Genomic DNA, 27,984 nt, shown 5'->3' on the forward strand with positions numbered 1-27,984 from the left:
TTAGGCCTCTAAAGTGCTGGGCGCGCGCCTCCTGCTGCCGCACTTTCACTCTCCGCAGTCGCATCCCCTCCGCGTCCTGCCTCCGTCCACCCGCCGCCCGCTCTTGCCATGGATGCCAAGATCGTCGCTGTGCTGGCCCTTGTGCTGGCTGCGCTGTGCCTCAGCGACGGTGAGTGCGCCCGGCGACGGAGGCGTGGGCAGGCGCCAGGCTCTTGACTCCGTGCGGGGCCACGGCTCCTCTGCCCCGGCCCGCGCCGTCCCGAGCGAACCTAATCCGCGCCGCTTTGCACCCGGGAGGTCGAGGCAGCCCACCTCGCGGGGCGCGCTCCCTCGGCGTGCGGCGTTTGAGGTCCCCAGCGTAGCGTCCCCCGCGCTGAGGCTCGCACTCCGCTGCTGAGCTCGGGTTCCGGGACGCGGGAGCGGCCGCCAGACCTCGGGCGGGCTGCAGAGCGAGGTCGGGCAGGATAACTGGATGCGAGCGCGCCCAGGGCGCTTTCGGAGCGGGAGCGGGAGGGCGCGGAGGTGTGGAGCCGAGTCGGGAGCCGCGGGTCCCTGGCCCTTGACCATCCACCTCCCAGCTAGTGCCTTCCCGCGGCCCAGCTCGGTTTCCAGAGTAGAATGGGCTCCTGGCTCCGTGCGGGGCCACGGCTCCTCTGCCCCGGCCCGCGCCAAGGCCCCGCTGAGCACCGCGATGGAAATGCGTTCTGCGGTTCCTGTTGGAGAGAGCGCTTTGCAAAGCCTGTCTGGCATCGCGACTCGCTTGTGGTGGCAATGCGATCGGGTGCAGCTGCGAGGCGTCCCTCGCAGTCTTATCGTTCCGAGCAGCTGTCGGGTTTGCAGCGAACGCCTGGCTGCGCTTCTGTACCGCAACGCGGTCCGCAGCGACGCGGCGAAGCTGGAAGCGCATCCAGACAGTGCCTTCCCTACCTCTGTCTGGGGTCACCCAGGAGAGGCCCAGGGGCGATCTGGGTCATGCATGCGCCTGCCCAGCCCCCAAAACACACCTGCAGGCTGGCGCCTTTGTCACCAGACAGGCGAGCACTGCTCTCTCTCGGAGTGAGCGCTGCAGAAAAGTTCAGTCGCCAAGGCTTTAGGCCATGGGGAAAGGTGGTGTACCGTTTCACTGTGAGAGGGAGAGACCTTTTTTCTTTTTGAGGCTTAAGCGAAATCTCACTGTCCTGTTACAGGACACCACTGCTGCAAACCAAAATAAACTGTTGCCTCTGAACACACAAAACAAAACCATGTCAGCACGGTCAGGCCATGCCGAGCTTTCTTGGCTGCGAAGTTTCCAACGAATCCTGCAAAGGGTTGAAGGACACTGTCCTTGGTGCAGCTGAGGTCTGTGCAGGGCCCCAGGCCCTGGAGCAGTCTGCTAGGTGCCAGCTGAAGACCTCTGCTGCATTCTCACTGGCTGGTGGCTCACCACCTGGGAAGTGTTCTTTAAAAGTGTAGCAAGTTGCTGGTCAGAGCTGCAGAGAGACTGGCACCAAAGGGAATTCAGAATTTTTCTGTAAGCTGAAAAAGTAACCTAGCCTGTGTCTTTACACTGACACTGACACCCCCAACCCAGGTCATGGGGCACACTCTGGTTTGGGTATTAACAGTTGAGTGGTTTGGTGAGAGTAGACGTGTCATCATCCAGCTGTGGGAGGAAATGGTGCTTCTTCTAGCTGCCCCCTCCCCTGGGGAACCGCAGAAGTGACTAGAATGCAAGGACCCAGGTCCTTGAGTCCTGGGCATAGCTGACCTGGGGGGAGCACAGAAGGAGTGGGGGCCTCATCCACAGACTCCTCCTGACTCTGGGAAGGGTGGGTTGCTTGCCCATCTGAGTTGCCCTCTTGGCAGCCAAGCGGCCAAGTCAGGGTCCTGGGCTCCCGCTTAGTCGGGCTCTCCTTGCACGCATAGGCCAGAATGAACTTTTTGACCACCTGGAGCCTGTGTACCCATGCTGGGTCCCCTTGTTCAGGCTCTGACTCGGGCTCCTGCCCTCCCTCCATTGGCTAACCTCAGCCAAGCAGCTGGGTCTCCGGATGCCCTGGGCTTCTAGGGGTTAAAGTCAGGGTGGGCCCCATTCCTAGGCCTGGCTGGAGGGGCTGGCCTGGGGGCTCTTGTCTCTGCATTCGAGTGGAAGGACTGCTCCAGAGTGGAGCCAAGTTCACCAGAAGCCAAGTTCCCCCGAGCCCTGGGTAACATCTGGACCAGTCAGGCCTCTTGCCTGTACACGGACCACGTGCAAAACAGTTGGAAAAGTTAGTAATATTGACAAAAAGCTGGCAGGAAGGTCACCAGCTGGACACAGCACCTAGCTCTCTTGGTAAGAACACTTGGGGCTCTGTCACTTTAAAAAACCTGTTGAAATTCTCCACTTGACAGGCAGGCAACTGGGTCCTGGGAGCAGGAATAAAAATTGCCTTTGAAGGAAGTGGATAATCCCAGGAGGTGGAGAGGGGAGAAGAGAAAAAGAGAAAGCTTGTGTTCTGAGCTCAGAATGGGCTCTGATTTCTGGCCTGATCGCCACCGCTTCGCTAATGGACTCAGAACAGCATCTCAGGGACACGGGGGAGGAGCAGCCCCCATCTTGCACAACGCTGCCCTCAGCAGCTGTCATACTGTGCACCTTGCAGTTTGCTGCTCTGGGGTTGGAACCAGTCCTGCCTCACCAGTGGGCCCCACATGCCGGTTCTGCTCAGCTCTGAAGGACCCCTGAGAATTTCAGGGGAACCTGGAGGCAGGACACTCGGAGGGGAGACTTTGGCTCTTCCTTTACCCTGGCCACCCAGCCCCCAGCTGCAGGCCACTTTCCCAGGTGACCTGGTTACAGGGCCATACAGACTTCTGCAGGGACCCGGTACACTTGCTAAAAGCCAGGCCCCAGCAGCGACTTTCTGGACTTAGCCCAGGTGTAAACCTGAAGCCTGCTCCAGGCTCTCCAGTGCCACGAGTCACCGAGAGCCTTGAAGCCAGGCTTTCTTCTTCCTGGTTTTCAGGGAGTCAAGTTTGGTCTTGGGGGGCCAGGTGGTCTGCTTTCCCACTGACTTGTTGGCCATGCCATCTCTTGACGGAGTTCAGCCTTGAGGAAAAAAAATTAAGCCCCTCACTCACAGGCCTCCCCAGCTCTCTTGCCCCGAATATGGAACTTCAGAACCACCAGGAGCCCTCTGGGAGCTCTGTAAACAGGCAAACTTTTTTTTTTTTTAATCTCTGGACTAAATATTCTCAGACCTACATTTAATCCCTGATGAAAGGATCCACAAATTCAAATAATTTGGGGTATTAAGTAGGGCTTGGATAAAATCTGCAGAAAACATGCACACATACACGCGCGCGCACACACACACACACACACACACACAAGTCAGTCCCCACCCCCCCACCCCCCGGGGCTTGCAATTCTAGACTTCCAGGGTGAGCTGTGGGTTCTGCAGGAGCCCTTTGCTAATTTACACTAATGAGTGTCAATTATGGCATTTTGCAAATTGGTGAATTGGCAAACAAAGATGTAATACAACCCAGGAGGCTGGAGCATCCCTGCACAGGCAATGAAAGCCACGTTTGCCTCCAGCCCTGGAAGTGCAGCGAAAAGATGGGCCCTCGCCTGCCCTCTGGGGACGCCCAGGTAGGAAGCCAGTGGGATTCTTTTGTGATTGCCTGGGCTTAAGGTAAATGTGAGGACAGAGAAGACTGCAGGTGGGGGAGGGAGAATTCCCAGGGGAGCTGCAGTGGCTCCTGGGAGAGAGCGAGCCTGGAGCCTCCTTCTTCCCCCTCCCTGTTCCCTGAATCGGGAAGTCTTTCTCAGTTGGCCATGGAGGAGTTTATTTTGCAAAGAATAACTAGGAACCTCAGTACCTTGGACTGAAACAGTTCTCTCCTGTGATTAATGTCCTTTATCTTGAGACACCCAAGCAGGGGCCTTCCGATTTTAGCTTCCCTACCCTCCTAAGGTCCAGCTCTCCTCAGGTCCTTCTGGCCACTTGCCCTGTAGAGGCTGAGCCTCAGCCCACTCAGAGCTCCCTGTGCTGCCCAAGGAAAATGTCTCTGCCAGGATGCACCCATGACTCCTCCCATCATTCCCCATCCTACCCTCATTCCACCATCTGATCGCTCGGCTGCAGACCCAGACACACTTGTATCCCCAAGGCCTGGCAGGATAATAACAAGCTGCTTTGTTCTCGTTACCTCTCTAGGGAAACCGGTCAGCCTGAGCTACAGATGCCCTTGCCGATTCTTTGAGAGCCACGTCGCCAGAGCCAATGTCAAGCATCTCAAAATCCTCAACACTCCGAACTGTGCCCTTCAGATCGTGTAAGTCTGAACATCCTCCTCCAGGGATGTTACATTTGATGGGCATAGTAACACCTAATTCACAGACTTGTTAAAGCTAGAGAAATGACACATGCCGAGTGTCCAGGCTCGAACCTGGCATAATTAGAGGCAGCCGATAGTACCACCAGGCAGGAGTTTAAAAGCTTCTCTTACCCTTGGTGCCCTAACCTTGGTGCCGTGCTCACTCACAGAGGGTCCTTGCCTCTTCTTTCCAAGCTTCCTCCCTTTAGTGCAAGAGATGGGAGCACATTCAGATGCACCCTTAGACTGGAGAAACATGGGATTCACCAGTTTCTTTCTGCTGAAGAACAGTAAATTAGCCAGCCCCTTGCTAGTAACAGTTCTGCCAATGTCAGGGCTTTGGTGCCCTAATTTAATCCTTTATCACATAGCACAAACTCACAAGACTCAAATTCAGTTGAAGTCATCGTTAAACTGTTTGGTGAAACTCAAAATTACCAGCTCACTTAACTGCATTTTCTGAAAGCCAGCACACAAGGTTTTAGTTTTGCTGGTGTTGATGGCAGCTGCTAACATTTGATTTTATTCATGTGGGAGACGAGACATACCAAAATCACACATACGTGAGACACTAAGATCTCTCCTGGAGAGCAGGAGGCTGAACCAAGTCCAGAAAGAAAGCCACACGTGGCCGTCCATTGCTCGGCCCTCCGGTGCCCATGTGTCCCCGTGCTCGCTCACAGCGAGCTTGGCCATGTGTCTAGATGTCAGGGAGTGGAGGCTCGGGGTCTCCTGGGCAGAGCTCACCTCCTGAAAAGTCCCAGCACTAAAAGCAGGATGGGAACACAGCAGTTGGAGCAAAAGCTACACCCATCTGACGACTCTCCACCCAACACCAACTGGTTTTAGGTTTGACTTTTCTTTTTCTCTAGCCTTTGCTGCCTTGAATGTGTTTGTCATTTACAATATGCTTTAGGGCACTAGAAGACGAATTTTTTTTGTTTTCATTTTCTTTGCTTGTAATAAAATACTCTCTTTTGAGAAGTATTTAATCAGATAATGAATTCAGCAAGGATGGGCCCACTTTGCAGTGCAGACTCTGTGGATTCCCTTGCCTCGAGGTTGAAGAAGCCAGATAGAATCCTCATGTCTTTCCCGGCAAACACATTAATAAACAGCAATCCCCAGAATTGGACCTGGATCCGCCTTGCTCTGAGCCAGGCCCTCTGCACAGCTCATTGACTCAACAGGCAGGCTGTGTGAAGACTCCTGGTGTCCACGAGCCTCTGTGCTGGCCCCATGGGTCCTCCTAGACCCCAAGTGGCTGGGCAGTGGTGTCCTCGGGCTGCTTGAGATTACCTGGTACCCCGGGGCTTTATGGAGAGGGATCCAGAGACAAGTCCAGGTCCTCTTCCAGGAGTCTTCAGAGAGGGAGGCTCTGAGTAAAGGTGAGAATTGGGAGGAAGATGCAGTACGAACTTTCAAAGAACAAATGAGACCATGAACATTCAGTGAACTTGTAAAATCTCTCTGGAAACCATTCTCTGGCAAACTACCTACACTACCTCTCCCCATCCCCCAGACTATGTGGTACCTCTTTGTAGGTCTCCTGCCTCTAGGCTTACTTTTAAGTCTGTCTTCCATGTACTACCAAGATGGTCCATCAAAAGAAAAATCTGCTTCTGCCACCCCACAAGTTCCCGTCATAAACAAAATGGCAGATGAAGCCCCACTGCTTTGCCCCTTACATCTGGCCGCGGGCTTCTTGAATGTCCTGTCTCCCAAATTCCTCACATCGTCTCTGCACTGTTACCCCTTTGGGCTATTTGCTCTTGCTTTTCCTCCCCCCTTGACTTCACTTGCCCAGCTCCTACTTATCCTTCAAAAGCCAACTCAAATGTTCCCTGTGTGAATTCTCCCTGGACTCCTTAAAGACTTTTCTTCACTCCCCAGTGTCTCTGGGGTAAAACTTGAAGCACGGCTAGCACTGTCTCCCCAGCACACCTGGGGTTCCTCCCGAGACTGAGCCTGCCAAGCGGGGCACCCCGCTCCAGTTGGGTCCCAACCTGGGTGTCGGATGAGCAGATGTCCAGGTCACAGCCATGTTCCCCTCCGATCAGCTGCACACTGTCGCCTCTTCTGTTTTGCCAGGGCAAGGCTGAAGAACAACAATAGACAAGTGTGCATCGACCCGAAATTGAAGTGGATTCAGGAATACCTGGAGAAAGCTTTAAACAAGTAAGCACAACCACCAAAAAGGACTTTCCACTAGATCCACTTGAGGAAAGCTAAACCCATGTGAGATGAAAGGGCAAAGGTGTGTGGGGGAGGAAGGCCTGAACGGTGAGGACCAGGTGTGCCTGGGGGGCAGCGCATTGACCTGGGCACGGGCGAGAGGTTTGCCCAGCATGTAGACAACTGCATTTATAGCCTACGGTACAATATCGCAGCGTGTGTTCATCTGTGCCCCGTACCTTTCACATTGGCTGTTTTATAACTGGGGTTTTTCTAAGAAATTGTATCATCCCAATAGCATTTCCCACCTGTCCGTTCCCTCATAATCATCACAGTCCTCATCATTCTCATTACCCTTTTTTAAATCGATGATTACTTCAAGCTTTGTATTTGGTTTGTTTTGGAGATTCTCCTTTTCTCCCCGGGGGAGTCTGAGCACAGTCAGGTGATGGCCGAGCAGGGAGCTCAGATAAGCATCCTTCCTCCAGACGCTGAGGCTCGGAGGAAGACTGTGGGCGACTCCAGCAGGGGGTGCCTCTCCTGAAATGACAACCCACATGCTGACCAGTGCTAGGCAGCGGCCACTACCTTCGCCTCCTCTTTCAAGCTCAGTGATTGGATGGGTGGGCTCCGCGTAGAACCGCCATCACCGGGGACTGTGCTCAGAGACCCTCTCCGGGTCACTCCCGGCCTCTTCCTGCCTCCCAGAATATGCTTTCATCTGCTTCTGCTTCTCATTTCTCTACGCACCCAGCTGGAGGAGGGTGACCGCAGGGGCTCCCACCCTGTGGCCCCCTCCTCCCTTTGCCCGCCCCTCCTCTGCAGGCCCTCTGTGAGATCCTTCTCTGGCCTCCTCCAAAACGGGGCTGGCCCTCTGCTGGGGGTATGAGATCACGTCTCCTCCTTCCCGTGAAAGACGGTCTTTGCAGAATCAAATGCAGTTTTCAATCTGAGAGCTTGCTTTGAGGAATTTGGTTTCTGTAATTGCCTCTGAAACCTATGTATGCCATGGAGGCTCTACAAACTCTGAGGTTTCTGAAATCAGAAGTGAAAAAATAGATGAATCAACAAGCCTCTTGCCACTAACCCCTCCTCCTGAAGCCACAAGATGGTTTCAGGTTCCAATCAGAAATGTTGGCGAGATGAAATCCCCTGCATAAATGTGATCCACAGATGGGCCTGGTGGTATTTGTAACTTTTTGCAAGGCATTTTTTTATATATATTTTCGTGCACAATTTTTTAAACGTTACTTTAGTAAACAAATGTATTTCAGAATATATTTATAGTCGAACAATTCCTATATTTGAAGTGGAGCCATATGAATGTCAGTAGGTTACATTTCTCTATTGCCGTAAACTACTGGCGATTTGTAAAGAAATATATACGTGTGACTGCAGCTTTTTAATGTTACCCACAGTGTATTTTTCCACTTGTACTAAGATTGTATCAGATGTGACAGTATAGGCACTTAGCAATAAACTGTGCATTGCTTCGTGGTGCAAACCTCCTACTGTGTGTGGGAATTTATTTACCTGAGGTGAAGTCCGTTAGTTGTCAGACATGGGGCTCACACACATTTCTGGAATTTATTCGGATAAGCTGGCCTGCTGGTCAGGTGCCTTGCATCCCTCCTGCCGAGTTCACATGCAAGTGACAGCACATGGGCCTTGCTCAGGAGCAGATTAGATCTGCAGCTCGAGTTTTTATGTCTTTTTTTTTTTAAACCCAGTAGAAGCAGTGGGGCTAGTTTTCTGAAGAATCATACTTGACTCACTAATTCCTCCTCCCCTTCTTACTGCTCCTTGGTCCTCCTAACATCCCCACGTAATCTCCAGAGACTCAATCCTCATCATATCCAGCTTTCACATTTTCCCATGTAAAAATCCCATAATTCCAGCCCATGGCTAATATCAAGCTTTCTCAGGAACAGGTGGCCTTACCCCATAAATCATTAAATACCATTCAGCTTGAATCATTTTAATGTGACAGTCAAGAGCCAATTGCTCTAATAAAGTTGCTCTAATAAAATTCTGCTAACCAGCTCTCTCCCTTGCTCTCCAGAACAATCCCAGTCATTCCCAGGGGGTGTGTGCACAGGCGTCCAGAAAGGAGAAGGTGGGATCAGGCTGCTTTCTTTCTCTCCTCCTGGAAGGCCATCTGAACCTTGGGCCTCCAGCCTCCAAAGCTTATTCGATTTGAAATGCAGAGATTTTAAAGATAAAGCAGAGAGTTCAGCTCTGCATTGAGATGTAAAGAAGCCCTAGGAGAGCGGGTTGGGGTGAGACGGAAGACCAGTCCAGCCTGGCCCTGGGCGTGCCTTCCCACCCTTTCGGATCAGTTCATGGGTATCTGTGTTCTGGAAGCCCGTCTAACATTTTTTTGAATTGGGGAAAATGTCTAATTTATTTTAATGAAGTACTGACAGACAGTGCTTTGCCCGGGGGCCTCCAGACCTGAGACTAAAGACAGGGTTAAACAAATACACGGGCCACTTTTAAATATTGTGCAGACTGAGAAAGATTCCTGTTTATTTCAACGTTATTAATGGTTCTACTAATTTTATCTAAGGGGGCACAGAGAAGAAAAAGTGGGGAAAAGAGAAAAGATAGGAAAAAAGAAGCGACAGAAGAAGAGAAAGGCTGCTCAGAAAAGGAAAAACTAGTTATCTGCCACCTCGAGAAGGACCACAGTGCACTCTGCTCTTGTGTCTCCCGGCGCTTTGTAAATCTGCCCTAACCCTCCTCCAGGGCAGAGCCCCTGCTTCCCGGGCGGGCGCTCAGACTTCCATGGGGGAGCAGCATTTTGCCGCCACTGTGGCCACCCCGGGTCCTGTATTTATGTGCTTTTTAGGGCCTTTCCTGGTCTGCTAAGTTAAGAAGAAAGTAGTTGTACAAAGACCGGGGTTGGAGTCTATGACACAGAGCCTGTGTGCTCAGGACTCTATCTAGAACAGCCTGGGACTCCGGGATGGCCCAGCGCTCCATCTAGAATGGCCCAGGGTCTCTCTCCAGCATCACCCTGGGCTGGTGAGCCTCCACCCTGCCCTCCGCTCCCTCTCTCGCAAGGCCCATGATCATGAGCGCTCAGAGCTCACACAGCTCCACACTCTTAAAATCTGCGTTCCCGTCTGAGGCCAGCGTGTGGCCACCTGGCCTGTGCACAGAGCGGCCTGCTGGCCCAGCAGCTGGCATCTCACCCAGCAAGGGCCATGTGCCTGATACCCTCTCACCTGCCACTGCCGGTGGCATCACTGCCTTTGCGGGGCAGAGCTGGCTGTGGCCATGCCATTTGCAGGCGATAACTGACTTCTTTCCCCAAATGCCTGCTGCCTGGCTCTCCACCACTCTGCCACCTGGGGTAGGACTTTTCTGGCCTCTCCCTCCCTGGGCCTGGGGCTGTATGAGCGGCTTTACCTCCAAGCTTGGGTGGGTTTCTTCAGACCGTGTGGGGAGAATGGCTGACAGCTCTGCATTTCCAGAGAGCAGTTGTGGAAATGCTTCTCAGGGAGCCTCTTCGCAGGGCAATTCACTTTGTAGATTCTTTAAACGGGTCGCTGATGCAGAGGAGTTGTGTGAAGGGCCTGTAGCTCCGGGGACCCCTAGCCTATCCCCTTCCCCCTTCTGCGTGACCCCAAGTGATTAGGTTCTGGGACGCAGCTGCCTCAGTCCTCACTCACCACCCCGACCTCAACACACGTACACACGCAGATTCATGGCTGAGCTTTCTTGCCAAGTCTCTCTAATTTGGACTGGAAGGAGGGGGACCACAGGGGAGAGCAAGGCCCTGATTTCAGTAGTGCTTTGAAAAGGGAAACCTTGAATATCTACTCTTCTCCCCATCCCCCTGTCACACATGGACACACACTCACCCTATACCCCAGACCCCTGGTCATAATTTCAGTACATGGATCCAGAAAGACGACATGGTTGAAGGACGGGGCACATGGATTTCAGGAGAAGAAACCCAAGGTCCTTGCCTGTCACCTGGGTCACAGAGCGCTGTGTCCCCCTCACGCTTTAGTGCGCTCCTTTTAGTTGCAGCATAAGGAATTACAGCCATTACTTTTCCTCACTGGAGAAGTGTCCCCCTAGGGCACTGTAGCCAAAGACTTTTACTTCCCATTGCCATCCCTTGTACCTGGCTAACTCCCCCAGCCTGTGGCCCTCTTGCCAGCAACAGGGATGGCAGGCCTGCTCCCAGGCGTGTGGGTTGCCCACTTACCTCATCCTGCCTGTGGTGCCTCCGAAGGCCTCTGGATGGCTGCTGGGCTACCCAGGGCTGCAGTCCTTTCCGTGGAAGCCAGCAGCAGTTCTTGTCTGCAGGACCTTGGCCAGGGTAGCGTTACTCTTACAAAAGCACCTGCAGAGGGTCAGACCTGTGACTCCACGCTCCCTTTTTCACACCGCAGGAGCAGTACATTTCTGTGCCAGAGAGGGTGACAGGTCTGTTCTGGGAGAGCTGTTTGTCCTGTAGCAGCTGTGGGTCAAGCTATTGCTTCCCTGAGGTAAGCAATAGCTTACAAACTGCTTTCTGCAGTGCCCAGGGAGACAGCATGTGCCACCTCTCCGGGGGAAGCCGAGGCTGCGGGGACTCGGAGGGTTGGACCCACATTAGAAAACATAGGCAAGCCCCTTTCTGTCCTTATATGACTCCATTGGCCCTGGGGCCTCACTGTATCTGACCAGCGGGCCTCAGCCCCGCTGAAGGCAGGGTCGCCGTGGAAGAGCCGAAGAGCTGGACCTCCATTCCGTTGTGGGTTGAAACTGACTAGGCAGCGCTCGCGCGTCTGCCACCAGGTGCGCATGCGCGGTCCCAGTGCCGGCTGCTTGGGCGCCTAGCTCCGGGGCCGCTCCGCCGCGCCAGCCCAGAGGTCCTGGGGCTTAATGTCTATGCTGGGCTAAGGCATCGCACTTCGTCCTGCCTTGTGACCACTGTGCCATGCCATCTCCGTGCCCTTGTTCGTCCATCCGCCCTGTGCTTGCTGTGCCCACCTGCCCTCTCTGCTTCCCGCCTTCCATCCGTCCTTCGCTTCTGCCATGCTGTCTCTCTCATTTCAGTCCCCCTGCTCAGAGTCTCGGAAGGCAGAAGCACCACAGAGATTTGGAAATCAGGGGTGTGTCCCCGGCTGGAGCGGGGCTCAGCGTCTCAGGTGTGCGGCCCGGCCACTGCAGGAACCCGCCTTAATGGTGTCTCCCTCTGTTCTTGTTAACAGGAGGTTCAAGATGTGAGAGGCGCAGGTTGGGTCAGACGCCTGAGGAAACCTTACAGTAGGAGCCCAGGTCTGAAATCAGAGTTAGGAAGGGTCTGTAGCTAGCCACTCCCCTGCACCCAGGCAGGCCTGAATGCATTTCCAAGGGCCTTGTCTTGCACAGTTTGCCTTACTTCACCATTTGATTATGTAGCAAAATATATGGCGTTTATTTCTCATTTAGTCTGATTATCCAGTGTCACTGGCGACAGATAGGAACTTAGATTAAGGCCATTCTTTTACCTGCTTTGTTATAATATCCATCCCAGAGCCCCTTATCTAGCCAGAGGTTTCTGAGCTGTGCAGGCTGGAACCCCAGACGGAGGGAACCTTGCCCACATCACCGTGTCCAGGGTGGAGAGCCACCAGGAGGTGTCAGCACCAGTCAGCGTGGGCAGACCTTAGTGAAGGCTGCCCTGTGCAGGGGCAGAGGGGTCGGGGAGAGGTTCTGGGGAGCCAGGCAGGAGCCTCACCCTTCCTCAGGGTGAGAGCAGGGTTCTGCCTCTTTGGCGAGTACCGCAGGGCTTCCCTGAACTGAGGCGGGCAGGAGTGCGAGGCCAGGGTAGGGTGAGATTCACCCCTCATCCCAAGCTCTCCTCTACATCCCATCACGTCCTTCTCATCATTCTCTCTCTCCTCCATCATCATGTGTATCCAAGACTGTCTCCATGACCCAGGAAAAGGACTCTCTCAAGAGCAAAGCTTTACTTTAAACTGGGCACCAAGAAGTAAATCAAAATGTCTCGTGTTACCCGGTCCTGAAAGCACTGTGCACGTCTGTGGCTTGTTTGGAATATTGTCCATTGTCCAATCCTGTGTTTTTGTTCAAAGCCGATGTCCTCGGTGCATGCACTGTCAGTTCCTCAAATGCAAAGCCTGAGAGTGAGGAGATGCCCCTTGGGGCCTTTGACCAGGTTTTTGATTAGGGCTGTGATCCTTTTGGATGGAACCTTGTTTTCCCCATGATCACAAACCCATGTTGGATCAACAGAGCCCAAGGGAATTCGGTTTGCTGCAGTATGACCTTCGAGGATGCAGACCCTCAAGGCGTCTATAATTGTTGGTACCTCAGAACTACAGAGAGTTTTGTCTTCACGGTGTCAGCACTGTTTGGGGAATAACAAGGAAAGAATTTTCAACTTTTTCTTGGTTTTTAAAGCCCAATCCCTAAAATAATCAATCCTGGACTTGAAGATTCCTTCCCGATTAAAATCTAACCTCATTTTTTTCCCCATTTGATGATTCCATCATCTCTTAACTTTGCACAGCGGCCCCTGGACCTTCTCTGCTGCCGCTGTCATCTTGTGCTTACAGGATGTCCAGCAGGGCATTCCTCTTAGAAAAGAATGGGCTGGTTGGGAAAGTAGCTTAAAATTCCTGACAATTAGGTTGTTTCCCTTTATTGAGAGCGGTTTGTAGAGCTGCATTAAACAGTTTAAAACTCTCACTTTCTGAAAAGGAGGCACTTGAGGGCTTTTGGCTTGTTTTGTTTTTCATTTGGTCTCACTAATACTTTTCCCCTCTGGTTAAGTTTTTTTTTAATTAAGAAAGTAGAAAAAAAGAAGGGCAAAACCAGGAAATGTATCAGCTGACAGGATGATGTAAACAACGTGCAGAAAGGATATTCTTGTAAAATAATCTTGAATTGTAGGTGTTCTCAGATTTAATAATCTTTGGGTTATCAGTAACATGTGTTAGGCATTTCCATAAATATGACTTTAAATTAGATCTTCATGCAAATAGACGCAAATCCATCAACTAAACAAAAATTCACATCCTCAAACCAGCTTTGTTATATTGAAAACAATGGAGTATGGAGGGGCCTTTATTAGTTATAAGGGATACAGAGCTGGTTTCAAAACCCTCTTCTGAAGTTAACCTGTCACTACAGGCCTTCTGAATTATACATGAAATTGATCTAATTTTCAGTGGGAGGGTCATTTTCCAAGTAATTCAAGACATTTTAAAATCATATGGAAAATTTGGAATTATCATCCCCTGGAGCCCATGAACCAGAGCCATTAAATCTCTTTCTCCAAGAAAATTAACATGGCCCTAAATAAATCTTGACTACAGTTAAGAATAATTTTTGTTTCTCCCCTATAGGGGGAAAAATAGATAAGAGGAGAAACTGCAGGAAAAATGATTTGTGTGACAATCCCTCTACTTGCAATCTGCTCCTAAGTGGAGACTGCCCAGCTAAAGCAAATATGCATTTAAATAGTCCATTTGCAAAGGAAAAGGCTCTCCTGATCCCCTTTTGCTTTCAAAATACAAGTTCCGTGGATCACTTTGATTAGGGGTCACCTAGCTGTTCTTCCTGGTCCAGTGCTGCCTCTACCTGACCTTCCCTTGGGCTCCGTGTAACCTCCAGGGTGGTCCTCCACTGCCAGCCTTTGCATCAGGACCCAGGCAGAGAAGACTTGGGGGGACTGAACCCACAGACGTGCTGTGTGTTGGAATCCGAATCTGTGCCTTGTGTTGTTTTGCACCGTTCTTTGTCCCACTCCGGCCAGGTGCTGAGACCCCAGCGAGGCACACGAAGGACCCTCTGCTTATCTGCCTGTTCTCCAGAGAAAGGAGGGCCAGCTTTGAGCAGAGGGCCTGAGTTAGCAAAAGGTTGCAGTCCCCACTGTGTGAAGTCCAGAGAACTTCTAAGCCTTTTCACTTGATCCGATTTGACCTTCCTTTTCTGACCGCCCCCTGGTGTTATCACTATGGGATCTCTCACTGGGAGTTCATCACCTTTCCCAGGTGGTGCATCCTTTTGTAGCTGGATGAGAATTGTGGGGTCCTGATCTCTCTACACATATTCCCTGGGAAATTTCCCATCCCTGGGAAATGTTCCCTGGAAACCTTCAAGTCCCCTAAGGAGACCACTGACATTGTCAATTTGAAAAATCCCATAGACTGTTACTCTGCAACCTCGCTGGACTCTCAGTCTCTGAGCGGTGATGGATGGGTTCAGTGTTAAATGCGATAAATACTGTATTTTGTATTGTTTAAACTGCATCTCCCACATAATGTGAAAATGGTCCAGGAGAAGGCAGCTTTCTATATGCAGTGTGCTTTTTTTTTTTAACAAGTAACAACTCCTTTTGAGAAACAACAATTTCTACTTTGAAGTCATATCAATAAAAAGCTGTATATGCACTTATAATTTTCCTAATAAAGACATGTACTCAAATGTAGCAGCCAACGGTTTGAAATTAGTGTTACCATTTGGAACTCTCCAGACTTGGTTTTTCTTCCTCAAACCCAACACGGAGGGGTTATGTAATTCTAGCTGCAATAGTCAGTGAAAAACAGGCCATTGTAACCATACTCATCATAGGCAAGAATTCTGGGGGCAGACTTGCGTCTCCTAGTCTGTGTACTTAGCAGGGGGAAAGGCTCTGCCTTTGCTCTCTAAAGGCGAGCCAGCCCGCTACTCCAGAAGGGATAGTTTTGTGCAAGGGCCTGGGTGTTTGCCTGTCAGCCGTGGGGAAAGAAACTTCCACTCTGTACTTCTCAGGCTTAGTAGAAGGCAACAGAGGCCCCGTCCCTGAAGGCATGGCCAAATACCCAGCATCTTTTATATTTTCTGTCCTGCACCGGGGCCTCTGCTGGAAGCCAGTTGCTGATTCAGCCAGCAGTGTCCTGAATACTGGGGACAGGGGCTGAGCCCAACAGACAGGGTTCTGTCCTCACAGAGGTCGGTCAGCCTTTCCCACTTTCCACCACATCCTCTCTGATCCAGTCAACCATGCTGGAAAGGAGAAGCCAGCACAAAGCCCCCAAAGCCAGATTGTTCTGTCCTCCAGACCCTCTTGCCCACATGCCCAGATGTGACCACGTCACCCCTGTGCTCAGTACATCCCGGGTACTTCTAGGGTGACTGCAATGTGGTTACCAAGTTGCAGATGAACTGGAGGAAGAAGGATTAGAGAGACCACGTCAAGAGGCAGCGTGGCGTCCTGGGACAGGCGTGGGAGTGAGGATTATCAGGCCAGTGCTTGAATCCTGGTCTTCTCTCTGCTTACTGCGTGACTTGAGATCCTGGCCTGACTCTCAGTCTCCCCATATAACGCTGGAGCTTAGAATCACCAAGAGTTGTGAGGATTAGACTGGGATCCTTCTCTCTCACCCCACTGCTCCCCGGGGTCCACAGTGTTGGGATAAGATCCTGCCTGCCTCTGCTTAGACCCTCAGCAAAGCTCTGGTACCAGCTGGAGCGCAAAGTGATCTTAGAAGTTGAGCTTCACCCGCTTAGCCAACAGATGGGGGAAGTCTGTTGGTTGGGTCTTGTAGGTGTCCCGGTGCCTGCGCGGTGCTGGTCCCAGCATGCATGTCCCACCACTATCCTGGCAGCAGGAACTCACAACCTAACCTCTGGATGAATTCCATGGACTGATGTTGACTCTTCAGAATGACGTTGCATTAAAAAATAATAATAATAAATAACTGGATCCACGTCCCATCATGCTTTACACAGCGGATGGCCCTCATCTAGCCAGCCAACAATACCTGCCACGCCAGGCCCGGTACTAGGTGGGTAGTATGGATACTGTGGTGAGCAAGCTGGCGTGCCCCCTGATTTCAGGGAGCCTGTAGTCTGGGGGACTGTCTTGCAATTAAGTGAGCATTTTCGTAAAGCTTGGTCATGTAGGTCAGGGTGCATCCAGGGGTCAGGGAAGCTTAGAGCACCATCGAGGGCTCCTTTAAAAGAAGTGCTGCTGAAGCTGACACCTGAGAGAAGTAGATTATTTCCAGGGAGGGGAGTATCCACTGACCCATGAGGACTGCCCTTGTGAGCCCACATGGTGTCCTGCTGTGAGTCAGAAATGGGAGCTTATTCTGCCAGGGACGCAGCTCCCATGGGAAGCCCAGCGTGACGGCAGAGAGAGCTGGATTTCAGCCCCTCACTCCCCTGCTGCACCCTTGCGTAAGGCACAGACTGTACACGGCGGCTGAGAAGGCCTGGGCCCCCCACGTGGATGGGGTCCTGACAGATGGGAAACGTGATAAAGGGGTGCCCTCGGTACAGCTGACTGCATGGTTTAGACACCTGACCCTGGCTGCCCGGTCCAGTTTTCTGCCCCAGGAGTGCAGAGCTGTGATTCACACTTCATCGGGTTCTCCGGGTTTCTCTGGGCCTACAGCTGAGAGCCTTGTTCTCGGGAGTGTGGGTAGCTGGAGAGAGAGAGACGTAGAGGGAGCTACAACTGGATGAAACAGATTCAGGGAGAGAAGGGGGGTGAGAGGGCAGGAGGCCCTAGATGCAGGTGAGAAGTAGACAGGGAGGTCCAGCCACACTCCCTGTCCTCGGCTTCTGTGTGTTCCAGATAAATCCCTCTCAAGGGCTAGGATGAGGATTTCTGCTAATTACACCCAAATAACCATCATTGGAGGCAATTAGACAGGCATAGGGGGCAAGGCAGGTGGGGAGCAATGAGGCTCTGGACATGGGCTCGCACTTGCACAAGGAATCATTTTGGAGACCTCCCTACCTCCTCCCCAGCCTCCCCAGGGGTCTTTTCTGGGGTTTGTCCCTGGCTTCAGCTTGAACTCCAAGGAAAGACCCCTCAGGCCTGTGCTTGCTACCTTGTTAAGACTGATAAATGACCCAGAAGCATCCCTAAGCCCCTCCCCCCATAAAAAAGTACACAGATTCTGTTTAGGACCAAGATGCTCTTCCTTCCCTGAAAAGCACCAACCCAACCTGCCCAGCATAAACTGTGGTGAGATGGCTGAGCCATCAGCCTGTGGAGAGCGCTAGCCCAACCCCAGATGTGTGGAGGGGAGGCTGCAGTCCACCCGCAGCCTATGTGTCCAATGAGAACAAACTGGGACAATGGATTCTCAAGTGCATCCATCCCCAGGGCATCCCCTGCCGGGCTGCAGGCTCTGTAATGTCCTGTTGGGGATGGGGGAGCTCTGTGGTGAAGAGTGCTTGTCATAGTGGGTGTTTATAAAACATTTGATATGTGAGCTGATGTCCTCGAGTTGCGAGGCATCAACAGACCCTAGCAGCAGCTTCCCGGGCAAGCCACAACCAAGCCCTGGTGTTCCTACCTGGCACTGGAGCTAATCTCAAATTCCAAGGAGGTTGTTCTGCTAAGTTTCCAGAAGTTAACACTCATTTTAGAGCAAATGAATTGCAGCTACCTCTCGGCCCGTGAAACCAAACAGAAACATAGCAGAGTGAAGCCCTAGATGGAGGGGGGAGAGTAGAGTGGCAAGGGGTGCTTATGGGTGGGAGGAGCCTTGGATTTGTAGTGAAAGCGAGTAGCTGCGGATTGCTGTATGACCCATCCCCAGTTCAATCTAACTCAGTGCACAGGCCGCCTGCCTGCACCTCTGTAGCTGACTGGAGCTCAGAGAAAAAAGTACATCCCCGCCATCCGGTCTGTTTAAATTCCTGACACTCACCACAAGTGGATCCTTAGTGCCGCCCGGATGCTACCACACTTCCCTGTTCCATTTCTCCTACTTCTCCTGGGTGCTGATTCCACACTCTCCTCTCTCTTTAAGTCTTCATCCCCCTCTCCCTCCACACTCCCAGCTGATGGTCTGGCTTCTATGTCAGAATGAAAGGAAGAGGTTAGAAGGGCATTTCCGTGAGTTTCCCCTCTCGTCCACTGTCTGTCCATCCTGTACCCACTGTCCCTGCTGTCACCTGGGAGTGGTGCCAAGTGCTTCTCACCTGCAAAAGAACATTTCTCCTAACTTCCCCCGTCTCCTACACCATCAATCTTTCACTGTCTCCGTCATGCCAACATGCTATGATAGCTCCCTTGGAAAGCAAAACAAAACAAAGCAAAAATAAAAACAGCCTCTATACTGTATCTTCTACCCCTAGGTCCCCCTACAACTTCTACAGTATTTCTGTTTCTTATCACACAAAAGTCCTCAGAAAAGTTGCCTGTATTTCCTATGTCCACCTCCTCTCCCCCTCTCTCTCTTATCCTTCCTGAACCCACCCTACCACTCACTCCACTAGAGCTGCTCTTTGTCGAGGGCGTCATTGAGCCCCGTTGGGAAATCAAATGGTCGGTTATCAGTCCTCAGCTTCTTCAGTCTCTTGGCATCATTGGACATCGTGGAACACCCTCCTGGAAACACGTTTTCTGGTTGGCTCTCAGGAGACCACTCCAGACTGTTTCTTTGGCTTCACGCCTTCTCGTGTCTTTGCTGCTTCCTTCTCATCCTCCAGACGTCATCCAGACAGGAACGCCCCGGTACTCAGTCCTCAGATGCTCTTCTTAAGCACCAGGTGAACTCACTCACTCTCTTGGCCTTGAACTCCATGTGAAGGTTAAGGAAACCAGTGATCTCTGTCCTGGACTCTCACCTTGTAAACTCAGCACCTCCTCTGAAATTTACCATATGCAAAATGAAACTGCTAATTCCCAATTTTCCCCCAACCTGCTCATCCCGATTTCTGCAAATAACAGCTCTATTTCTTCCAGTTGCTCAGGCCAAAACCTTTTAGTTATCTTTGATTTACTGTATTATCTTACAGCCCTCAGCTAAACCATAACCAAACCCAATTAGTTGCCTTCAAAATATATCCAGAACCCAATCACCATGCTACCATCTGATCCAAGCCACAGTCATCTCCTCTTTGAATCCTTACACTAGCCCCTAAGCTGGCCCACCGTCATGTCCTGCAGTGTCCTCTCAACAGCAGCAAGGGTGGCCGGGCATGGTGATGTCACTCCTACTCAGACCCTCCAGCGGCCAACAGAGGCTTACACCTGCGGGCCCCTGTCATCTCTCTGATGTCACCTCTCTCTACTCTGGCCACGCTGGCCTCCTCTCCCTTGAACAGGCCAGGACTGCCCCTGGCAGAGGACCTTTGCACTTGGTGGTCTCTGCCTAGAAACCACAGGGTTTACCCCCTCCCTTCCTTCCATCTCTGATCGCCATCACCTTGTCAGAAAAGCCTTTGCAGACCCCCGATCCTGTACAGCAGCTCCTCAACTGCATGTACCCTGGCACCTTATCCTGCTTTTTCCTGTCCACAGCACCACCTGCCCTGTTTACTTGCTTGCGGACTGCTTCCCCACAGGAGACGTTTAATACCACGCAGGAAGAGAGGGGCTTGGTCTGTTTCACTCACTAATTATTCTTCTTTGCGGCTGGTACATAGAAGGTACTAAAGAAATACTTTTTGAATGACTACCTGATAAATCAACAGGATGCTAACATATTGGATGTTTTCTTTGCTTATCTCTAAAATAAAGATAGCAATGCTCGCAAGGTTGTGTGTCCATTCATGCACCCAAGGTCACACTGGTAAGTCATTACTTGCATCCAATTCATCTTACTCTACTGTCCGTATGTCCGTGGTCACACACATGACCCTGCTCTAGAATCCCCTGTGCCTGACCCTTCCCCCTGAAGTCCCCATCACATGAAGAACTATAGTGGTTCGTTTCCTGTGAGTCCAGATTAAAGAATCATCCCTTTCCCCAGAGGCCCCTCCTTCTGAGCGTTCCTCCCCGCTGTGAGGATCTGTACACACTCCCTGTGCAGACCACAGGGGCGGTGAGTGCTGGGCTGGGGTCCAGTTGGCCTGGGCTCTGCAGCCGGGGGCTCAGGGGGAGGACGGCCACAGCCAGTACAGGTCCCCAGGGACGAGATCTCTGCTGCTGGCGCTTCATCACAGGCAGTGGATGGCTGGCCAGACCTTAGGACCCAGCAAGAACCCTAGAGGAGCACGATTCCCGAAATACTGAGCAGAAAAGAACAATCTACAGGGGTCAGCTACAGGAAACTGAGGCTGTGTGACCACAAATGGACACGAGTGGGAAGTGACAGGCTGGAGGGGTTCCAACCTCCATAACCATCAGGATTCCCTGCCTCATTTCTAGGGATGCCCATGTCTTTCCCACTGCCCTTCCCAAGTGCAGGGCTCCAGGTACCTGGATGCTGCTGGCTTGGCCTGAAGGCGGATGCTGGCAGCCAGACCCAGGAGGAGGTAAGGCCAGGGGCTGAGAGCTCAGGAAGGTGGGTGGCAGCAAGGATTGTGCTCAGCTTTCCTGAGCAGCAACCAAGCACTGCAACTGCAGCTGGAGAATTTGCTCAGGGGAAGGGGTGACCTGTCAGCCTAGAAGGCCCCAGATGCAGCCACAGGCTCTCACCTTGTCCTGGCCTCTTCCCGGGCATTTTCCTGAACACGGGAACATCAGCCCAGGTCACACAGCCTTGTAAGCCGTGAGGAAACAACCATTCTGAGCATTCCTGAGCTGTGGGGGAGGGGACTGTCCTTCCGGCCACTGTGGGAACCCCCAGCACCAAGCCAAGTCCTTGGCACCTAGGCACGAGGCCTGTGAGGGACCAGCTCTTTCCAGTTCTTCCCCTGATAGATCACCTGCCCAGCCAAGGCCTGCCCCCTTCTCAGGAGGCCAAGGGGAACCAGAGGCTAATGCATTCACCATGCGTTTCCTTATGTGGGCAGGACAGAGTTCCCAGTGGGGAAAAACAAACCCCTTGGTCAGGTGCTTTCCATCCTGCTGACATTTCTGGTGCAGCCTGTACCTGCCAGGCCCATAGCAGTACTTTCTAGGCATGGTCTTCTTGTCCTCCCAACAATCCCACGAGAGACCAGCCCTCTCCCGTGTGATGGACACAGGCACCAAGGTCTGGGGTGGCCATGGAGCCTTCATGCCTCAGAGCTGGGACGTGGAGATGGCAGATCTGATCCTGGGCATTTTGGCTCCAGTGCACCAGACAACCCGTCCTTGCTGTTTGCAAAGCAGGGCCCCAGGCAGAGGTGGTGCGCAAGGGCTGCCGGGTTTCAGATCCTTTCTGCCCTATATGGCCCAAGCGTATTTCCAGACCCCAAATGAGAATCCATTTAGAAGAAATGCTAGGCAAACTCTGGCTGTGATGTCAGTATAGCCTGTCAGAAGCAGCAGTTTTTAAAAATGAAATAGCACTGAATAGAAAAGAAGAGAATAAATTGGAAAATGTGGGAATATGTCACACTTACTAAAGGGAAGAACAATTCACACTCGTGTGGGTATGTGTGTGTGTGTATTTCATAATGTCAAGTGCAATTTTTATTGTAGACAGTGGTCAAAAGTATACTGGTCTTGTGTACATACAACCCAGTGATGAATGTGTCTCACCCTCCCTGAGTAGAAGGAAAGAAGTTAGAGGATAGCACTAGATTTCCTTGATTTAATGAGTTAAAAAAATTCTTATGTTTCTAAAATGAGGATGCAGTAATAATAACAGTATGTATCAAATGGCTACTTACTTTTTTTTTCTTTCCTAAAGAGCTGTAGGCTTCTCTAGAATAGCAAAATCAGATCTAATCCACAGTGTACTTTTCTGGCCCATGTTCTCAAGTGGCAGGGGGGCAGGAGCCAGATCGCCATCATTATGCCTTTCCAGGGAGTCCAGTTCCAAAGGAGACCCCAACTGACCTCCCCAAGCCTGGTCTGTACTCAGGAAGCCCAAGGAGCAAGGGCCTGGAGCCTAGGTTCCAGAGAGGGTAGGGCCTGAACCTCAAGGTTCCCAAAGAGCGAAGCCAGAGGGAGTAGTCCCCCGGGCAATAAAGAGTATCGGTGATGCTGTTAAAATGCCCTTTCAGGGTCCTCACAAATGGAGTGATCCTGGCCCCTGATGTGCCCAAACAGTCCCAGTGTCTGCCTATTGTCCCAACAAAATCACTAATAGTGCCCTTTCTCTCTCAGAATGTCCTAGTTTGAATGACAAATTATATGGCCGCCTTATCAAAGGATGAATGAGTGTGTGGACTCCGCTAAGCTCATGCCTGCTTCTCCCAGCCCTCGTTCCCCTCCCTTCCCTTCAGGAAAGCCTGAACAAGCCTCAGGTCCCTGTCCCACTTCCTCCCCTGGCCCTCATCTCCTCTGCTCACCCAAACCGGAGCTGCTTTCTGGGCTATCTGAATCCCTGGCCCAGCCTTGGGCCCCTCATTCTCCCCAGAGGTCAGGTACAAGATAGGGCGGCTGGCCCAGGAAGAGGAGACATCACAATCCACAGAGCTTTTGAAGAGTCACTGGACCCACAGTCAATGCCCACCTGTCCCAGACCACACTGGGGACCCAGGGAAGCCTCTGTACCTCCCTGAGCCCTGGTCTCCTTGTCTGTGGTTCCTCATCTGGAGCTCACAGAGAGGGGAGAAGGGACAACCCTGGATTGCCCTGGAGGTGGGCAGGGCAGGCGCCTGAGTGCAGGGAAGGTACCAACGTTGCATTCACTGCATCTTCCTTGTGCCCAGCACACAACACACACTAATGGGTGCTCACTGCAAGGGAGATGGTGTTCCTATTTTGCATATCAGAAAAGTCGAGTTAAGCACTTTCCAAAGCCATGTGTGTAAAAGTAACAGAACCTTGAGTCTCCACATGTTTTATTGCACCATCTGTATCACCAGTTAGTCCTCCTTCCTGTGTGTCTCAGAAGTAACCATCAGCTGTGGAGGGATGAAAGGGAGGTGCTGGGGTGGGGAGGGGTTATGATGACAGGAGGGAGTCACTTTGAGCCTAAAAGGCAGTGGACACTCTTTCACCATCCACTTAGTTGGGGGCTGCCCAGGGATAGAGGGGTGACGTGATTGCGACTCTCATGGGGTCTGCACATGCAACGTATGCAGAAGTGTCCCCTGGACGTGACCCTGTTGACTGACATACCCCCAGCCACGCGCAGCCGTGGGCTCAGGAGTGTGGGTGGAAGAAATGCATTCTTGGGTTGGAAAAGGAGGGGTGGGGGTTAGACCTTGCCCTGAGCAGGAGGCATGGAGGGAGCCAAGGTAGAGGCTGATAAAGAATAACAGGAACAACAAGGACAAAAATGACGCCCGCTAACGTTCCCCACATGCTGATTATGTGCCACACAGGGCTGGCTGCTCTAGGTCTGCGACCTCATTCAAGCTGGGAGAAAGGGAGTGAGTTGCTCAGGGACAGGCAGGATCAGTGGCAGACACGGACCAGATCCACCCATCTCTGCATGGTGTGGGTTTGAAGGCTAGCAATGGGGGCTTTGCAGCTTGATATGCTGGGTTCCAGGGAGTGCAGTGCTGGGCTGGGGTTCCCCTCCGTATCTTTGCCCCTCCAAGCTGCCAGCATGAGACCCTTTCATTTTTCAGGGCTGCCTCCCACGTCCTCCATTAGTAATCAAACCCATATCTTTATGAAGTGCCAGGGGCTCTTGGTAACGTTCATCCCCTCAGCTGTCTGTGTTGAGGGTGTTCCTTTGCTGGAGACCAGGCTGGGATAAAGGGTTAAAGCCCCCCCCACCCCACCCTTCAGCTTTTTCCCTAGGGCTGTCTCCCAGTGGGCTCCTCCTGGGGTGGCCTGGGCTGTTTGAAGTACCCAGGGCAGGATGTTCTCGTGAAGCCAGGATTCAGGAATTTTTTCAGGTTCATGTGGTTAGGCTCTGTCCTTGGCCGTAGGGTACACAGGCCCACAGTCCACCCACCCTGGGCCCAGCCTGTTGTTTCCTTTCCCTTCCTCATCCCCATGCTGCTCTCTGTCTGTAGTCTCACCCCATCCACAGGGACCCCAGCTCCTAGCTCAGCCCTTCTCCAAGATTTCCCACTCATCCAGGGCTTTGGGCCCTGTTCCCCTGGGCCCATCATCAAGAGTCACCAGCTCTGCCCAATTTCATGGAAATTTCCAGCTCCTAAGTCTCCATCTTGGGTCCACCACTCACTCATCGCAAGAAATTTTAATTACTTGCTGAAGAAAATATTTAAACAAACAACTGAGGTTATGTAATTGCCACTGGCTGCAGCTCCCTGACCCGCAGCTCTGGAAGCGTTGGGACGACTGTGATCTGGGCTGGACCCAGAAAGAGTTGCCCATCCCTGTGACATTTCAGCACACATGGTACATCTGATTATAAGTCTGCTGATGAGGATGTGGTTTGAAAATCATTTTTGCTCCTTTATCTTGAACTGAAATTCTTTTATCTGGATTTTACCATTGCTTAATTTTGCTGAGGGCTCACAAACCACAGATCTTTACAGTGCTGAACATATGTATTCTTGGGAGTTCAAATTCCCAACTTTCATCCTTCACTCCCAACTGTTCCAGCTTCAGCAATTTCATTTCACCAGCTGTCCTGCCAGGGGACCCCAGCACCACCTCATGCCAGTGTTACAGATCCTTTCTCAGAGCAGCCAGATGGCCTCCTATGCAAAAAAAATTTTTTTAATTAAAAATGGTTTCCAAGTAAAATAAGACAGGCAGACAGAGTCTTCCACCTCGTCCCCTCAACCTTAGCCACTCACCGCTCAAACTGGTCTCCACCCAGAGGTTGCTTAGAAACACGTACAGAATGTCCAAGGCAGCTTGGAAATGACTTGCATCTCTTCTCCCAACACACACCGTGGGCTGTTTTACAGGAATCAGATCAAAGTGGAACAAACTTGTGAAGTTTCCAGCAACTAAATGCAACTTCCCCATTGTTTTCGCTCACATGCTCGCACGATTCACTATCAAAGTGAAACAAAAGACAGAAGAAGGCATCTTTGGCGGGTTAGGGCTTGGAATTGTGGCTGGAATTAAAGACACATGAGAAATCCCGTCTCAGGGACCCAGCCAAACCCAAACTGAATGAGTCAGGGAGCTGCTGCCAACCTTTGGGAGTAACTCCAGCCTGATATGTGACTCTTTGGGTATGCCCCCAATGCTTAGGACAAGGGAAGACATGTTTTCGGACCTTTGCACTTCCCAGCATCCAGAAAGAGAAACAAAAGAGGTTACCTGATTCCCTGGACGTGGCCGGTGGGCGTCATCCATGGTGAGAAAAGAGATGCAGTGATTTAAGAAGAGCCTGGAGGGAAAAAGCAAGCAAAAATGGAAATGGATGGAAGGAAAACATAATTTACAAAATAATATTAAACACTTAATTTTAAACAACGTGAGGAGAGTCTTTGGAATGGTCTTGAGCCTTTTAGGATTTTGGATTCAGTGTCTTTCCTCACAGAAGAATGAAAAGTATCTCAAAGGTAGCAACGTGTTAGATTCTGGAGAAGAAAGATCAGCCTCACCTTGCTTTGGGGTTCCCTGTGTGCTCAAGAAAGTGTGACTTCATTGTAGGCACTAAATAAAAATGCTCTGCGTGGACCTTAACATCCTTTATTGGAAACCCTCCAAGAAATTCCCACAGCTCCCCTCTGCAGCCCCACTTCCCTTCCCCATCCTCAATCACACCATCTCACCAGGGTCCTCAAATGCATCTTTCCTTTGCCCAAGCCTCTTCCCAGACCTTCCACCCCATGGCTCTATTGACCCTTCATCTGGACCCTCCCCTCCACCAAGATGCCTCCGTGATAAGCATTTCTGCTCCACCCTGTTTCCCTCACAACGCACAGATCTCCACATCATCTTCACTCCCTTGTTCACGTGTCTGTGTCTGTGGTCTGTCCTCCCCCTGGTTGCCAGCCCCACCAGGCACTCTCTTCCACACCGCACCCCAGCTGTCCCTGGTAGGACAGCCTCTGCGGGCAGCTGGCATTCTTCGGTCTTGTCTCTCTGGAAGTTTTCTCCTGTCACACGGCCAAGTCCAAGTTTGTTTACCTTCTCTTTAGCCAAAGCCTGATCTACTATCCCAAGAAGGAAGGCAGCAAAACTGTCTCCTGTTAACTGTTTACAAAGCAGTACCTTTTTTGTTGCTGTTGCTTACATGCCCTGAGGGTTTTGCATTGGTCAAATTGACATAATTTGAATAATGTGGTAAGTTAATATTTCTCTAAAAACTTTCATGTGGTTACATTTGTAATGTATGTTAATACATTAATATAAACTGTAGTATTCATTTTATTTAAAAAAAATCATTTGGCAAGTTTCATATGGAACACCGTTAAGTCCCCAAGACTACAGGCTGAAGCGTTAGGAAAAATCGAATATATTATTTTTAACATACTGTGCAAAACTCCCAGAGGATTTGCTCACAAGGATCTATCTTGTTTAGGCACTTTTTTTTGGCAGTGCATGTTTGGAAAGACGATTATCACCCTAACTTGTTTTCAGTGAGTAGATGAAAAAAAGAGAAGGCAAATCCAAGAAGAGGATTTAGTCAAAAGAAATATGGGAAAGCAAAGAGATAGGAAGAGAAAGTCTAGAGGCAACAGAGTCCTCCTGGGGGAAGGCCCAGTCCAGGGGCTCAGCCCGAGCTGCACGTTAGGACCACGACTCCCAGACTGTGACCAACAAAATCAGAGTCTGGGGTCGGGAACCAGGTGGCAGTACTTTCTTTGCTCTTAGGGAAACTCATCGCGGGAAATCACTGCTGTAGACCACAGGTGCTCAAGTTTGAGAGGTGATCAGAGGGCTTCTTAGGACACATTTCTTGGCAGCACCCCAGAGCTTCTGACTCAGCAGGCCTGGGTGGCCCCTAAACAGGTGCATTTCTAACGGGTCCCAGGGGATGTGATGCTGCAGGTCCAGGACCACAGGATGACAGCGAGCCTGTGCTCTGGACCTGGGATGCTTTGCCTTGGGGAAAAGACAAAGCCCCAGGGATTGTTTGAGAACTAAATCAAACACTCTAATAGCTTCACACAGCCTCTGGGCCCCCATGCCTCATTATACCTGCTTTTGCCTATACCTCTGTGGGCTGCACAGGAAGCTTTCAGGGCTTGCGGGGGGGAGAGTGGCACGTGGAAGTGGGAGGGGTGTCCGGAGGCAGAGGCAGGGCCAGCCCTGCAGCCGTGTTGGGGCAGGTGTCCTGCCCATCTGCTGCCTTCAGCCATGGGCACCCTCCTCTTCCTCTTCTCAGCCTGTCACTGAGCACCCAGCCTCTGTGTTGCTGCTCCCTCTTCCTCTGCATTAATTTCTTTCCCTCTCGTTTGATTAGTGGGATTCTCTGAGTGTATATGGCAGACCTCATGCTACTCACTCAGTGCCCTGCAGAACTTGAGGGCAGTGGGCTGCGGGGGCTTTGGTTGGGAGGAACGGTCCAGGTTTAGTGAGTGTGTCGAGCACTCAGTTCCTAAGATGGTATTTAGAGACATAGCTGCCAATAGAGGTTACTTTATAGGATGGGATTCTGGGGCACTCTGTGGAATATCTTCTGTCACCTTCCAGACCCAGTCCCACACTCTTGGGCCTGACCTCTACCCTGGGAACCAACCTGGCCAACACCACTGCCGGCATCACCAGCAGGAGCTGAGGACGACGGGATGTTTATTCCCTGGAACCTTGAGCCAAGTCATCCCACCTCCCCCACCCCCCACCCCCGCCCGCTTCTG

The 27,984-nt window shown here is 51.6% G+C and overlaps 1 protein-coding gene across 3 annotated transcripts; it reads left to right on the forward strand.

The window, feature by feature from the left end:
- Positions 1-23: 23 nt before the first annotated feature.
- CXCL12 (C-X-C motif chemokine ligand 12) lies at positions 24-27,971 on the forward strand. Of its 3 annotated transcripts, none has more exons than XM_024739101.1 (4): positions 24-169; positions 4,188-4,305; positions 6,439-6,525; positions 27,821-27,971. In XM_024739101.1, exons 1-4 carry the CDS (start codon positions 109-111, stop codon positions 27,903-27,905), a joined length of 351 nt encoding a protein of 116 aa, XP_024594869.1. In that variant the 5' UTR covers positions 24-108; the 3' UTR covers positions 27,906-27,971. The 3 variants fall into 3 exon arrangements, with proteins under 3 accessions (XP_024594869.1, XP_024594872.1, XP_024594871.1); XM_024739104.1 differs by lacking the exon at positions 27,821-27,971 and adding an exon at positions 9,092-11,728; XM_024739103.1 differs by lacking the exon at positions 27,821-27,971 and adding an exon at positions 11,736-14,962 and having other exon boundaries at positions 25-169.
- The last annotated feature ends 13 nt before the right edge of the window (positions 27,972-27,984 follow it).

Source organism: Neophocaena asiaeorientalis, unplaced genomic scaffold, assembly GCF_003031525.2.
Source record: "Neophocaena asiaeorientalis asiaeorientalis breed wild unplaced genomic scaffold, Neophocaena_asiaeorientalis_V1.1 scaffold202, whole genome shotgun sequence".
NCBI classification, from domain to species: domain Eukaryota; kingdom Metazoa; phylum Chordata; class Mammalia; order Artiodactyla; family Phocoenidae; genus Neophocaena; species Neophocaena asiaeorientalis.

What these genes read in the sequence shown, in the direction of transcription:
- CXCL12 (XM_024739104.1), top strand. Translation starts at nt 109, where the DNA reads ATGGATGCCAAGATCGTCGCTGTGCTGGCCCTTGTGCTGGCTGCGCTG. An exon ending in TGCGCTGTGCCTCAGCGACG is followed by an intron (nt 170 to 4,187) that starts GTGAGTGCGCCC and finishes TTACCTCTCTAG; the next exon opens with GGAAACCGGTCAGCCTGAGC. An exon ending in AACTGTGCCCTTCAGATCGT is followed by an intron (nt 4,306 to 6,438) that starts GTAAGTCTGAAC and finishes CTGTTTTGCCAG; the next exon opens with GGCAAGGCTGAAGAACAACA.